Source organism: Elgaria multicarinata, chromosome 14 (assembly GCF_023053635.1).
Source record: "Elgaria multicarinata webbii isolate HBS135686 ecotype San Diego chromosome 14, rElgMul1.1.pri, whole genome shotgun sequence".
Lineage (NCBI taxonomy): Eukaryota > Metazoa > Chordata > Lepidosauria > Squamata > Anguidae > Elgaria > Elgaria multicarinata.
This window is the reverse complement of record NC_086184.1, coordinates 8897955-8911636: the sequence shown is the minus strand read 5'-3', so window position 1 is coordinate 8911636 and position 13682 is coordinate 8897955. Positions and strand designations below refer to the sequence as shown.

The 13682-nt window shown below is 43.0% G+C and overlaps 1 protein-coding gene across 1 annotated transcript in view; it reads right to left on the bottom strand.

Moving 5' to 3' along the window:
- RPGRIP1L (RPGRIP1 like) overlaps nucleotides 1-13682 on the bottom strand; it is a 104338-nt gene that overhangs the window by 41301 nt on the left and 49355 nt on the right. The window contains exons 14-20 of the mRNA XM_063141176.1: nucleotides 13461-13578; nucleotides 12709-13161; nucleotides 8628-8770; nucleotides 6626-6989; nucleotides 5149-5345; nucleotides 3082-3165; nucleotides 924-1004 (exon numbers count right to left, since the gene is read on the bottom strand). Coding sequence (XP_062997246.1) covers nucleotides 924-1004; nucleotides 3082-3165; nucleotides 5149-5345; nucleotides 6626-6989; nucleotides 8628-8770; nucleotides 12709-13161; nucleotides 13461-13578 — 1440 coding nt within the window. The remainder of the gene's footprint in view (nucleotides 1-923; nucleotides 1005-3081; nucleotides 3166-5148; nucleotides 5346-6625; nucleotides 6990-8627; nucleotides 8771-12708; nucleotides 13162-13460; nucleotides 13579-13682) is intronic.

Sequence of the window (13682 nt, the reverse complement as noted above, 5' to 3'; positions counted from 1 at the left end):
AAGCCATGGTTAAGCCGCTAACCCTTTTGCAGCAAGTGGTTAGTGAGTGTGGTTAAGGAATGGTTCACACGACATGCAAAGTCATGGTTCACATGACACACTAAGCCATAACGTTTAGCTCAAAATGCTTAAACAACATGGTTTGTTTAACATGGTTAAACAACTAAAGGCATTGTACATGTACATTGATGGTGCTATATAAATAAATAATAATAATAATAATAAAGGCTTGTGCTATTTGGAAAAAGTATCTAAGAGGCATAACGGAAGGATTTCTAACAGTCTCATCAGCTCCCCACAAGGCATAGCTCTAAGGCCAAATGAAAATCAACATTTCAAATCCCAAATTAATGAACTGAATGACAGCACAATCCATTAATGCTTTGAATGCCACGGCTTGAGACCACAATACCTGACGGAACGCCTCTCCCGACATGAACCCACCCATACACTGCGCTCAACCTAATGTCCTCCTCCAAGTGCCTACTCCGAGGGAAGCTCGGAGGATGGCAACAAGGGAGAGAGCCTTTTCAGTGGTGGCCCCCCAATTATGGAATGATCTCCCCAATGAGACTTGCCTGGTGCCAACATTGTTATCTTTTCGGCGCCAGGTCAAGACTTTTCTCTTCTCCCAGGCATTTAACAGCATTTAACAACATATGCTAAGTTTGTTTGTTTTTAATGGACCCCAGAATTGTTGTTGTTTAAAATGGATACTGTTGTTTTATACTGTTGTTTTTATATTTTTGATGGTTTTAAATTTGTATACTTTTTAATGTTCACTGTTTTAACTTTTGTAAACCGCCCAGAGAGCTTCGACTATGGGGCGGTATATAAATTTAATAAATAAATAAATTTAATAAATAAATAAATGCAAAACTCAGTTGATTCAGGCTTTGGTGAACTATCAAATGGCCTCATACCTGAGGAATGCTTGAAACAATAGGTGTTGCATCTTTAGTTTTCTGCTCAGTTTCTTTATCTTCTTTTTCAGGGATGGAGCTCTTTAAATTATTAGGATTAAAATACAGAAAATACAGACAGAGTTGTCACTTTGTGAGAGGCAAAACATTGAACATGGGTTACAGAGGGCTTTGTTTTCCAGATGCATTTCTTTCCAATACATTTATACACCTCTTTTCTATTATTTTCATTCAAAAATGCTTACCACTTGGATAAAAAAGCACACACATCTTATACATCACCCAGGGACTGCCAGTCAATCCTGATAAAACTGGGACTGACCAGAGAGAGAGAGAGCACCCTCTAGTGGTCGTGCTTTTTTGTGGAATTCCCTCCCCAGTGAGGCCTGCCTGGCCCCAACATCTTTAACCTTTCGGCATCAAGCAAAGCCATTCTTACTCGTCCCAGCTTTTCAGTGTGCTTTAATATTGTTTTTAACACACGGCTATTTATTAAATTTATTCACTGCATATTAAGTTGTTTTTGTAAACTCTCCTGGAGGCTTTGCTAAAGCACAATACATACAACTTTCAAAATCAAACGAATACATAAATAGCCTTTGGTTTAAGACCTTTCTCTCTGCTGGAGCCCTGGAAAGAAGGGCAGGTAATGTCACAGCACAATCCATCCAAGATCAACGACCACTAATCCTACACCGTAGCATGGACCTTTCCGCTGAACGTGACAAAACAGAATTCCCTTTGATTAAGACCTTTGGCAAAAGGAATTGGGAGAACAGGTTGGTTCCGTGGGCGCTATTTGCTCCATTACTTTGATCCTTATTCACCAACCACTGCTTCCTGAAAAGGGGGCGACCTTAGGATGGTGGGATATCACATAGTCACTAGGTAGAAAAGGGTAGAAGTGTTTGAAGAGCCAAGTTTGAAATGTTAGGTTACGTTGTTAAAACAACGGGCTCAATACACACTTGCACGCAATGAAGAAGTCCATACTTACAGGATTTGGCAGTGTAGCCACATCTACAAAAGACACTTTCTTGTCCGCTGCAGGTAAGCGTTGCCTCGGCTTAGGCTGTGGCCTCTAAGGAACCAAGAAACTTAGTGATACTAAGCAAAGTTCACAAGAACCTGGTTTGTAAATCAGTTTTGCTGGCTTGGAATGATCAGTTTATATCAGCCTTCCCCAATATGGTGTCCTCCAGATCCTTTGGACTTCGATCCCCATCAGCCCAAGGCAGCACGGCCAATGGTCAGGAATGCTGGGTGTTGTAGTCCAAAATATTTGGAGAACATCAAGTGGGGGAACACTACTTTATGTAGAACTGGGATCTCCAGTGGGGTGACAATGGGAACCAACGTCCCTTGAAGACACGTCTCTTGGCACTTGCTAGGCCTCTTGAATTTTATTTCATTTCTTAAGATTTTTAAAGTATGTTTTTACCATACTTGTTGTAACCACTGGTTGAAACAATAAAGCTCTATCTATCTATCTATCTATCTATCTATCTAATGTGCTCATCTCAGTCGAGCTAATTCAGGCTCAGTGCTGATGGAGCTTGAAGTTGACTTAAGCTCATCCCCATCACATGCTTAATAATGGCATTGGGAGCATGAAAAGCAACTCCCCACTGCTCTCTTTCCCAAACCTTAACCTGTTGGGGATCAATTGTGGCCTCTCAGAAGTTAAGAAATCACACTAAAGGCATGGATGCTCCTTTAGACAGTCTGGGGGTATCTAGCTACTACCCCAATTTGTTAAGTGGGGAAGCATTGGGAACTTCATTTCCCAAGCATCCCAACAACAGTAGATACTCTTGAGCATGTTCACTGGAGCACTGGGATTCATGGAAAATGCAGTTCCCATTGCTTCCCAATCCAATAGATTGGACCAGAAAGCAATTGGAATTATAGATTCCAGATTTGTTTGCTATTCTGAGTCAGAGAAGCATTTCAGGAGGAGATGATGTTCACCTTCTACGCCGCCCCTAGCCTTTTTTGGGGTCAGTGGGCACATTTAGATTTTTGAGTGGGATATCACATAGTCACTAGGTAGAAAAGGGTAGAAGTGTTTGAAGAGCCAAGTTTGAAATGTTAGGTTACGTTGTTAAAACAACGGGCTCAATACACACTTGCACGCAATGAAGAAGTCCATACTTACAGGATTTGGCAGTGTAGCCACATCTACAAAAGACACTTTCTTGTCCGCTGCAGGTAAGCGTTGCCTCGGCTTAGGCTGTGGCCTCTAAGGAACCAAGAAACTTAGTGATACTAAGCAAAGTTCACAAGAACCTGGTTTGTAAATCAGTTTTGCTGGCTTGGAATGATCAGTTTATATCAGCCTTCCCCAATATGGTGTCCTCCAGATCCTTTGGACTTCGATCCCCATCAGCCCAAGGCAGCACGGCCAATGGTCAGGAATGCTGGGTGTTGTAGTCCAAAATATTTGGAGAACATCAAGTGGGGGAACACTACTTTATGTAGAACTGGGATCTCCAGTGGGGTGACAATGGGAACCAACGTCCCTTGAAGACACGTCTCTTGGCACTTGCTAGGCCTCTTGAATTTTATTTCATTTCTTAAGATTTTTAAAGACTTTTTTTAAGGGCTGCTTCTCAACACCGTATTTATTAGGGGTGCTTTTGTGTTTTTGAACTCAGACCGCATCTCTGACTTGTACTTAGGTTTTTGGGCAAGTTGCTTTTCTTTTAGCCGCACCGGTCTGTCTTCCAAGAAATGAGTGTTTTGGGACTGGCCAGGTGCACCATGGCAGCCATTTTGTGATCACACACACACAGAGACAAGTCAACCATTTTGGGAGAGCACCCACACCACTCAAAAATCTAAATGTGCCCACTGACCCCAAAAAAGGCTAGGGGCGGCGTAGAAGGTGAACATCATCTCCTCCTGAAATGCTTCTCTGACTCAGAATAGCAAACAAATCTGGAATCTATAATTCCAATTGCTTTCTGGTCCAATCTATTGGATTGGGAAGCAATGGGAACTGCATTTTCCATGAATCCCAGTGCTCCAGTGAACATGCTCAAGAGTATCTACTGTTGTTGGGATGCTTGGGAAATGAAGTTCCCAATGCTTCCCCACTTAACAAATTGGGGTAGTAGCTAGATACCCCCAGACTGTCTAAAGGAGCATCCATGCCTTTAGTGTGATTTCTTAACTTCTGAGAGGCCACAATTGATCCCCAACAGGTTAAGGTTTGGGAAAGAGAGTAGTGGGGAGTTGCTTTTCATGCTCCCAATGCCATTATTAAGCATGTGATGGGGATGAGCTTAAGTCAACTTCAAGCTCCATCAGCACTGAGCCTGAATTAGCTCGACTGAGATGAGCACATTAGATAGCTAGCTAGCTAGCTAGCTAGCTAGCTAGATAGATAGATAGAGCTTTATCGTTTCAACCAGTGGTTACAACAAGTATGGTAAAAACAATGGTAAAACAAAGCATACATTCTGCCAGGTCAGAAATTTTGCTCTATACATTTGGGCTGTAAGAGCGAAGTTGGCCAACGCCAATAAGACAGTCTTGCCATCGCATGTAAACAAAAAGTGTATTCTTCCTGAATCGGACCAGCTGGACTTTTTCTCAAGAAAACAATCTAAATATTTAGAACGAATTTGGGAATAGATAGGGCAGTAGAATAAATAATGAACTGAGTTGCGGGGTGGGGTGGGGTGGGGTAGCTTGCCCATCGAGAGTCAAAGCATGTTTCGGTTGTCACCTGCTGGTTTTACAGGTGATTTCACTTTGCACAGAGCCTCGTGTGGCGCAGAGTGGTAAGCGGCAGTTACTGCAGCCAAAACTCTCCCCACGGCCTGAGTTCAATCCCAGCGGAAGCTGGTTCTCAGGCAGCTGGCTCAGGTCGACTCAGCCTTCCATCCTCCCGAGGTCGGTAAAATGAGTACCCAGCTAGCTGGGGGAAAGGGAACTGTGACTGGGGAAGGCAATGGCAAACCACCCCGCTACGAAGTCTGCCAAGAAAACGTCAGCGAAAGCAGGCGTCCCTCTAGGAGTCAGCAATGACTCAAGTGCTTTGCATGAGAGGTTCTTTTCCTTTCCTTTCCTTTCCTTCTCTTCGCACACGTGTCTGTTCTTTTTGTAAAATATGGGGCTCTAATAACTGGATTTTGGTGGTGGTGGGAAATAGACGTCTGTTTAGATTTGTTTGGAGAAATATAGATTCTAGTCGAATAGAAAGGCATAGAGGATATACCGTTGTTGACGGAGCGAAAAAAGGAGTCAGAGCTGGGCCTTCCCCTTGCCCCTTCACGGGTTTCTCATTCCGGATGTAATCCGTTAGGTCCGCTGCTACGATCGAGCCCGCTGGCTGAAGATAGGCAAACTTCCACTTCAGTTCAACAATAATGGTACCGGCGGAGCAGCCTTCATAATCTGTCAGTTCGAAGGCACCTGAAAATCAAGTACAAATGTAGTAGTAGTAATTTATTCATGCTTAGGCCATAGGCCATTCGCGTACAGAATAGATACACTATGAAGAAACAACAATGTAAAAACACTACGTATAATCACAAACAGATCATACATAATAAAAAGAATAAAATTCAATACAATTAAAACCATAGTTTGAAGATAAAATTTGTAGTTAAAGAAGAGCGTCTCCAGCACAGTCAACTGCAATCTCAGTAATAAATCTTGCCCGAATTTTCATTGCTGCTAGGGCAAAAAGAGATACTTTGTGCGTTACCCTAGAGTCAGTGTCAGACAGGAGATAGAAAATATTTTCTGAAGTGGTATTTCCATCAGCATGGTGGATCCAGTGTAAATCTGGATCCAACCTATTATTATTATTATTATTATTATTATTATTATTATTATTATTATTATTATTATCATCATCATCATCATCATCATCATCATCATCATCATTATTGGTTCCTCTCTATTCGGCCCTAGTTAGGCCTCATCTAAAGTATTATGTCCAGTTCTGGGCTCCACAATTCAAGAAGGACGCAGACAAGCTGGAGCATGTTCAGAGGAGGGCAACCAGAATGATCAGGGGTCTGGAAACAAAGCCCTATGAAGAGAGACTGAAAGAACTGGGCATGTTTAGCCTGGAGAAGAGAAGATTGAAGGGAGACATGATAGCACTCTTCAAATACTTAAAAGGTTGTCACACAGAGGAGGGCCAGGATCTCTTTTCGATCCTCCCAGACTGCAGGACACGGAATAACGGGCTCAAGTTACAGGAAGCCAGATTCCGGCTGAACATCAGGAAAAACTTCCTGTTAGAGCAGTCTGACAATGGAACCCATGACTGAGGAAGGTTGTGAGCTCTCCCACACTAGAGGCATTCACGAGGCAGCTGGACAACCATCTATCAAGTATGCTTTAGGGTGATTCCTACATTGAGCAGTGAGTTGGACTCGATGGCCTTATAGGTCCCTTCCAACTCTACTATTCTATGATTCTATGGTATTAAAAGCTAGCAAAGCAGCAATGAACAAACCAAGCTCAGTATTTCAAGTCAATCAAGGGTAGGAAACATGTGGTCCTCCAGATGTTATTGGGCCAGCATAGCCAATGATGAGGAATGATAGAAGGTGCAATCTGACAACTTCTGGAGAGATGCCCACGTTCCCCACCTCTGAGTGCAATGCAACATTTGGAACTCCAACCAATATAATTGCACACCTTCACCCCCTCCCCCCCAAAAAGGGGCAGCTCCTTACCCGAGATGTATCTGTCATGTGCTAACGAAATTAAGGGCACATTTGCTTTTCCAATGTAAACCCCATCTTCTGTTTCGCTGTCATCAAAAACGTAGAGGCTCAAGGATTCAGATTTCAGGTAGCGGTCGAGGTCTGCGTTCATTGGCACCGGGAAGCACACGTGATCCGCAAACTGTGGGTTGTTACTGCTAGGGATGACGGCGGTGTCATGGTCGGCGAAATCAAAGAGCTTGTAGACGACGTAAGGACTTGGCTGGAGGTTGCTCTCTCGGCACGGCAGATTGTTACAACATTTTATGGTAATGTGGAGCTCGTTTACGTTCCCATCTGCTGAAGTGCTGACTTGGGCAGGACTGAGCACTGGCTGTTTTAAGAGGAGTGGGGGAAAATGCTAATTAATGTCTGTTTGGTAAGCTCACATTTTTTAGCTGCCAAGAGAGACATATCCCGGCAAGCTGAGATGCATCCAATCAAACTGAAATAATTCCTCCTAAGTATCCTGCAAGTGCCACTCAGACATACTGGACAAGGGCTGGGGAGATACAGGGTCATGGCTAAGTATCTGGGGAGATACTTAGCCATGAAGCTCATCAATAGATCCTGGGCCAGTCATTATGTCTTAAACTAGCCTACTTCATAAGTTTGTTCTGAGGATAAAGAAGGGAAAGCTAGTACTCTGGCCAGAACTCCTTGGAAAAAGGGTGGGATAGATATAAAACAGATAAAAAACAAACTCTAGTTGATGTCTCCCAAGATTTAGGGAGTGTGAGATGCTGTTTCTTATCTGGCATCTTCAGTTCCTGATAGACAAGGCAATGTGTGACTATGCCGTGGCCTCTTGTTTGCAAGTTTGCCAATCGGTTGACTTTTTAAGCTGGGGGGGGGGGGGGTAAAGGCAGAGTTTTCCTGGCTAAGTTGCTGGGAATGAAGTCATGGAAGCAAACTTAGCCAGGGGGAATCCAGCCCTGTAAATTTAAGAAGGTGGTCTTCCCCATCTTAAACTCTGAAGACCCACAAACAGAATTTTGTCTTTGTTTCCTGTTCGTTCAGAAGTCCTCTTATTCTCCTTTTACTTCTTACTTATCCTCTAGATCCCAGGTGGGGACTGTTTATGCCCAGGGAGGGGGGGGATTGCCTCCTGGGACACCTCTGGGGGCCAGATGACATCAGCAGGTGGCCCCTCCCTCCCAAAGCCCTTCCTCTTCCCCAAAGCCACACCCCTGCCATCATCAGTTTCCCAGGTCAGCACTCCAGAAAGGCAGCCTTTTGTGTAGCACTGAGCTAGGCTGTCTCCAAATTCAACTCTTACCTCCCATCAGAGATTACTGATCAGAGATAAGAACCTTCTCCCAGCTCAACACTATTGAAAGGGCTGCCTCTGTGTATCTTCATGCTGGAGGAAAGCCTAGCTCTTATCTGAGATAAGATAAGATCAGAGATAAGAGCTCAGAGTCTCGGTTCCCTTTCTGGAGCACTGAGCTGAGGAAACAGACAGAGCTTAGGAAAAAATCTGGTAGGATGGACCGGGAACTCCCATGGACCAGAGGTCCCCCAGAGGAACTGGCAACCCACCACAAACACCATTTTATTCTGTGTCTCTTCTAGACCCCTACCCTATAAGCTCAGTCTCGAAATTAAAAACTGTAAGGTAGGGTGTAGCTATGTTATTAAATCCTGCTATACTCAACAGAGGCATGAATTTTTGACCAGGGCGACAAACTGTTTGCCCGTTGGAACACTTGGGCAGGCTTCCTTGTGTAGCTGCGGAAGACAAGAGCTGGAACTGCCACCGCAGTGCCTCAAGAATGTGACATGCATGAACAGATCTATAAGCTCAAGTCTAAACAAAGGCTTTCAAGGCAAAACCAGGTGTTCCATAGTAACACATCCTCATGAAACAAAACAAGCATGGAATGAAGTGCTATAACATTTGTGCAACATGAAATTAAACAGGATAAATGCAGTGACAATAAAGTTAACTAAATGAAATGGGGACCCTTACGCTTGCCTGATCCTTTAGATTCGTTGTTATGTATCCAAGGGCTTTTGCCCGTTCTTTATATAGTCGAATAGCTTGGTCCATGGGAACTCTTAACCTGACCCAGTATTCCACAGTGCCATAGTTCTGGATCTCTCTTCCAACTCCTAAAAGTCAAACACATGACCTATCATTTAAAATTAGAGAGTCGAATGTTACAGCTTTCAGGCAAGTACATATGACCCACGATCACAGCAAAGCCAAAACAGATTCCACGTCTCTCATTTCTGGATCCAGTTTCGTCAACAAACGTGAACCTCCCCTCCTTCCTCATGTGCATCGAACAATCCAGAGATCTTCAGAACAATTTACACAGTCTTAGGTAATAAAACACTCCATTAAAGCACAGAAAATCTGATCCTGCCCAGTAAAACCAGGCAGGCATATTCATCTTTGAAAAAGTCAGATGAACTGTGAAGTAACCTTTGCAGAAGGAGATCTGACAGTGTACTGTTTCATTGAACAAGATGTTCAATAAATATGGAAGAGGTAAGTGGGTCACCACAGCTTTGAACATACTGTCTCAGAAAGATCATGAGTCTGGCACAACCATAACAGAAATTGGTCTTTTAAATTTGGACGGTATAGTCAATGGACACTTATGATCTTGATTTCATATAAAGCAGCCTTCTTCCAAATAGGGCCCTCCGGATGTTTTGGACCACAACTCCCAGACTTGTAGTCCAACACATCTGGAGGGCATCAGTTTTAGGAAGGCTCATCTAGAGCTTGGCCTTGTTATACTCTGCTGTTCAATATGAAAAGACAACGCTTGGATCACTCCTTGTCAGCCCTGCCATGGTTTAGGGTCTGGTAGGGTTATGTCTGTGTAGAAGGGATGGGTAATTTCGGGAGGTCCAGGGGCCATTGGGGGGTCCAACTTTGGGAGGTCCAGGCTGCAACTCTCCCCCCAAAGCACCAAACCATAACAATAACAACAAAAACCAAAATGGCGTCTGGAGCAGTTACGGAGCACCAAAAGGGTAAAAAGAAAAGATACATAGTTTTCGAGCTAATTTTGACCCTTTGGTCTTTCTGCTCTCTTACAGTTGTGCTACGGAGCACTAAAAGATTAAAAAAACCCTTCAAAATGGCCACCCCAGATGGTCATTTTAATCCTTTTTACCATTTTAAGGGACGACAAGAATTGCACTAGGGGTCATGTTCCCTACCTCTGCTGTATAGGCTCTCAGTGTAGTTACAGAAACATCGGGCCCATTCAGAAGACACCTTAAACCATGGCTTTAACCACGGTGAATAAGGCTTTTTGCTTTATTCACTGTGGTTAAAGCCATGGCTTAAGGTGTCTTCTGAACACAGCCTGGCTTTCTGGCTTAACCACTGTGGTTAAAGCCACGGTTTAAGGTGCCTTCTGAATGGGGCCACTGTTTTATGCTCAGAAGAGAAGGTAGTGGGTGCTAAGTGAGAGTCTTCTGTGTTGTGTATCCAGGCTATGGAACTCCCTAAGTGGGAGATCAGGCTGGCCCCCTCCTTAATGTTCAGATATGAAGGGAAAGCTGTTTAGATCTGGCATGCCTATAAGCATGACCAGCTTCTAATTTTTTTTACACCCCTTGCCTTTTATTTCAAACCAACCAACCAATGTAAGCTGCTTAGAGATTTTGTTATATTAAGTGGGATTCAAGTATTGTTAATAAATCAAATTAAATTATTGCTTGTAAAGAACTACAGTCAAGACTATATGCTCAAATCTGTAATATTCTTTTTAAAATATGTACACTAGTAGCAGCAGGAGTTGGTTAAGGACTGAAAACTTAAGGCTAATTCTTATTTATTCGGTCATATTTTTAATACTTTTTAATGTGCAGTTTTCTTTAGAGAGGAGAAAAAAACATCACAAGCCATCAATAACCAATAGCTATGTAAATGATCATGGAAACTTGATATTTTCCTGGGATTTGTTGAAACAAAACTTTGCCAGCACATGGAATGTTCTGACAGAAATAGCGATTTATCCATAGTTCACATGCAGAAACATCTGTTTATCTTTGTGCATGTGTGTGTCTATATATTGTAGTAATGTTTTATTGTGTGCTGATCTCAAATCAACCAATGGCTACTGTCAAAGCTACCTTGAAAACTGCAAGGAATTTATTCATCTATCCAATTCAGGCCACTGATGATGTCTAAGGATTTCTAAGGTATATAAGCTATTGTTATCTCTAAGGTATATAAGCTATTGTTAAAGCTTGAGACAGAGAATGAACAATCAAAGGACTGTATGATAAAATGGGATCAAAACTTTGGGTATAATGTACCAATGGAATTATGGAAAAATATGTGGGTAAAAGGTTTAAAATATACGTTAAGTACCAGACTCAAGGAGAATTTTTGCAAGATGATGTCTAGATGGTATACGTCTCCCTCAAAATTAGCAAAAAATTGTACAGGGGTTGTTTGGGAGACTGTTGGAAATGTGAAGAACAAGAAGGAACTTTTTAACCATAGGTGGTGGTCATGTAAAAAAGCAAAATACTTTTGGACTCAGATTCACTTGTCAATGCAAAAAATATTAAAGACAAATATACAAATGAAACCAGAAGCATTTTTGCTGGGACTTATGGATGATCAACTCAAAGAAAAAGGAGGAACGTTGTTTTTTTGCATATGATAACAGCTGCCAGACTACTCTATGCGCAATACTGGAAAAAGACACAAGTACCTTCAACGGAGGAACGGCTGCTTAAGGTTTTGGAGCTGGCGGAGATGGCCAAATGTAGGGCATTAGTAAGAGAAAAATCAACAACCCCGTTCGTCTTGGACTGGAAACTTCTGATAGAGTATATACAAGAGTTGCAAAAGAATGATGTATTTGTTTGTGGTTTTTATATATAATCTGTGGTCTTTACATAACACTGGAGGCCACCAGTGAGGGAGGAAGCAGCAGCCAGGCACCTCTCCATCATGCCTGGGTCCAGCTCCAGCTGAGAGACCCCTTCATCCTCCTACCAACTGTCTCTGCAGAGGCCACCAGTGAGGGAGGAAGCAGCAGCCAGGCACCTCTCCATCGTGCCTGGGTCCAGCTCCAGCTGAGAGCCCCCTCCCTCCTGCTACCAACTGTCTCTGCAGAGGCCACCAGTGAGGGAGGAAGCAGTAGCCAGGCACCTCTCCATCGTGCCTGGGTCCAGCTCCAGCTGAGAGCCCCCTCCCTTCTGCTACCAACTGTCTCTGCAGAGGCCACCAGTGAGGGAGGAAGCAGCAGCCAGGCACCTCTCCATCGTGCCTGGGTCCAGCTCCAGCTGAGAGACCCCTCCCTCCTGCTGCCAACTATCAACTGTCACTGCTGAACTTTACAACTAAAATTGTAGTGCCTGAATTTGCTTTCCTTTCCCCCCTCCTCCTTCTCTCTCCCAATCCCCTTTCCTTTTGTGTCATGTCTTTTAGATTGTAAGCCTGTGGGCAGGGACTGTCAAGAAATACTTTTGTAAGCCGCCATGAGTGCCTTTTTTGGCTGAATGGCAGCATAAAAATGCTTAAATAAATAAATAAATAAATAACACTGGGCTGGCTAAAGGGAATGTCTGACATGAAGATTGCCTCAAACGGAATATGGCCTTATCTGTTTTGTATATGTGTTTTTATTAGATGTAGTGTATTATATTGTTAGTTAAGTATGTGATGTTTTGTTATGCTTTCTTTCTTTGCTTGTCTTTTTTTTCTTATTACTTCGTAGAAAATAATAAAATTGTTAAAACCCAACAAAATAATTTTCTGTAGTTACATCAAAACACATGGTGCCTCTTTCCATGTACACATGGTAATAAGTATGCATTTGTCATTACATGATGAGTGAAGTGACACCAATTTGTGGACTATTTTCACTCAAATCCATGTTACAAACTACAATAACTGTGTCTTGCCTTTCCAGTGTGAAGTAACACTTGTTCAGCAAAAAGGCTAGATGGATTTAGACAGTCGTCTTCCCTACCATGGGCTGCTGCCTAAGGGGGTTACATCATGTTTAAAATTGTGAACAAATACTCATCTGCAGCACAATATTGCAAAATACATCACTGAGACTCACCAACCAAAATGGCAGAACTATAGATCCTGCCATTCTTTTCCAAAATTTCATGGAATCTCAGCCGGCAGGCTCCTGCTGTCTCAAAGTCCATCCCGTAGGCATGATGGATCTCAAGCGTAGCTCCATTTTTCTGGATGTACTGCAAAAAGAAGTCGTCCACCCGTACGAGATACTGAGAAGTAAAATTGTAGGCTGGGCTAAGGCCCCGGACGACTGGGGTCGTCTGTAGTTCAAAATCATAGAACGCGTAGGTACAGAACGTTGCAGGTTCCTGATCCCCGAAAGACTTTGCAGCTTCTGCAGAAAATACCACTCGGCTGATGTGGATTTCAAGCAAGTTCTCTCCTCGCTCTAAGTGGGCGGTTTCGTCGAACTCATCGACCGGATCATCTGGCATGATTTCTGGACTGAATTTGTATTGTTTGGTACCGTACGCAATATCCTTCAGCTGGGCTGTAAAACAAACAACAGGAAGTCGTTGCTGCTGTTGAATCTCCTCCTTGATGCTTCCTACTCATTGGATGATACTAGGTGTAATATTCATAGTTAATACAGGCCACATACGAACTAGAATCACTGGGGATATACAAAACAGTTAATGTGTCTCCTGCTCCAAAAATCTGAAGGAACAAATGAAGATTAAAATAAGAACAAGAATCAAATATTCAGATGTTTTCCATCTCCCTATTCTATCAACCAAATCTAACTGCCAATATCTTCTGCCATTAAAACCAGGGTTCTGACCAATGTACCTTCCAATTTCCGGATGCGTGCGGCTCTCACGTCAAGAAGGTGGACGTATTGTTCCAGTTTTAACTCATAATCTCGCTGCAAGGCCTCCATCTTCTGAGTCACGGATTCCACTTCTGCCTGATGTAAAGAAGGAGGCAGAATGAATACCCTGATTTGTGTAGAATCGGCGGGCAAAGTACTTCCATAATGGAATGGAAAGAGTCTGAGGCACTGTGCAGACA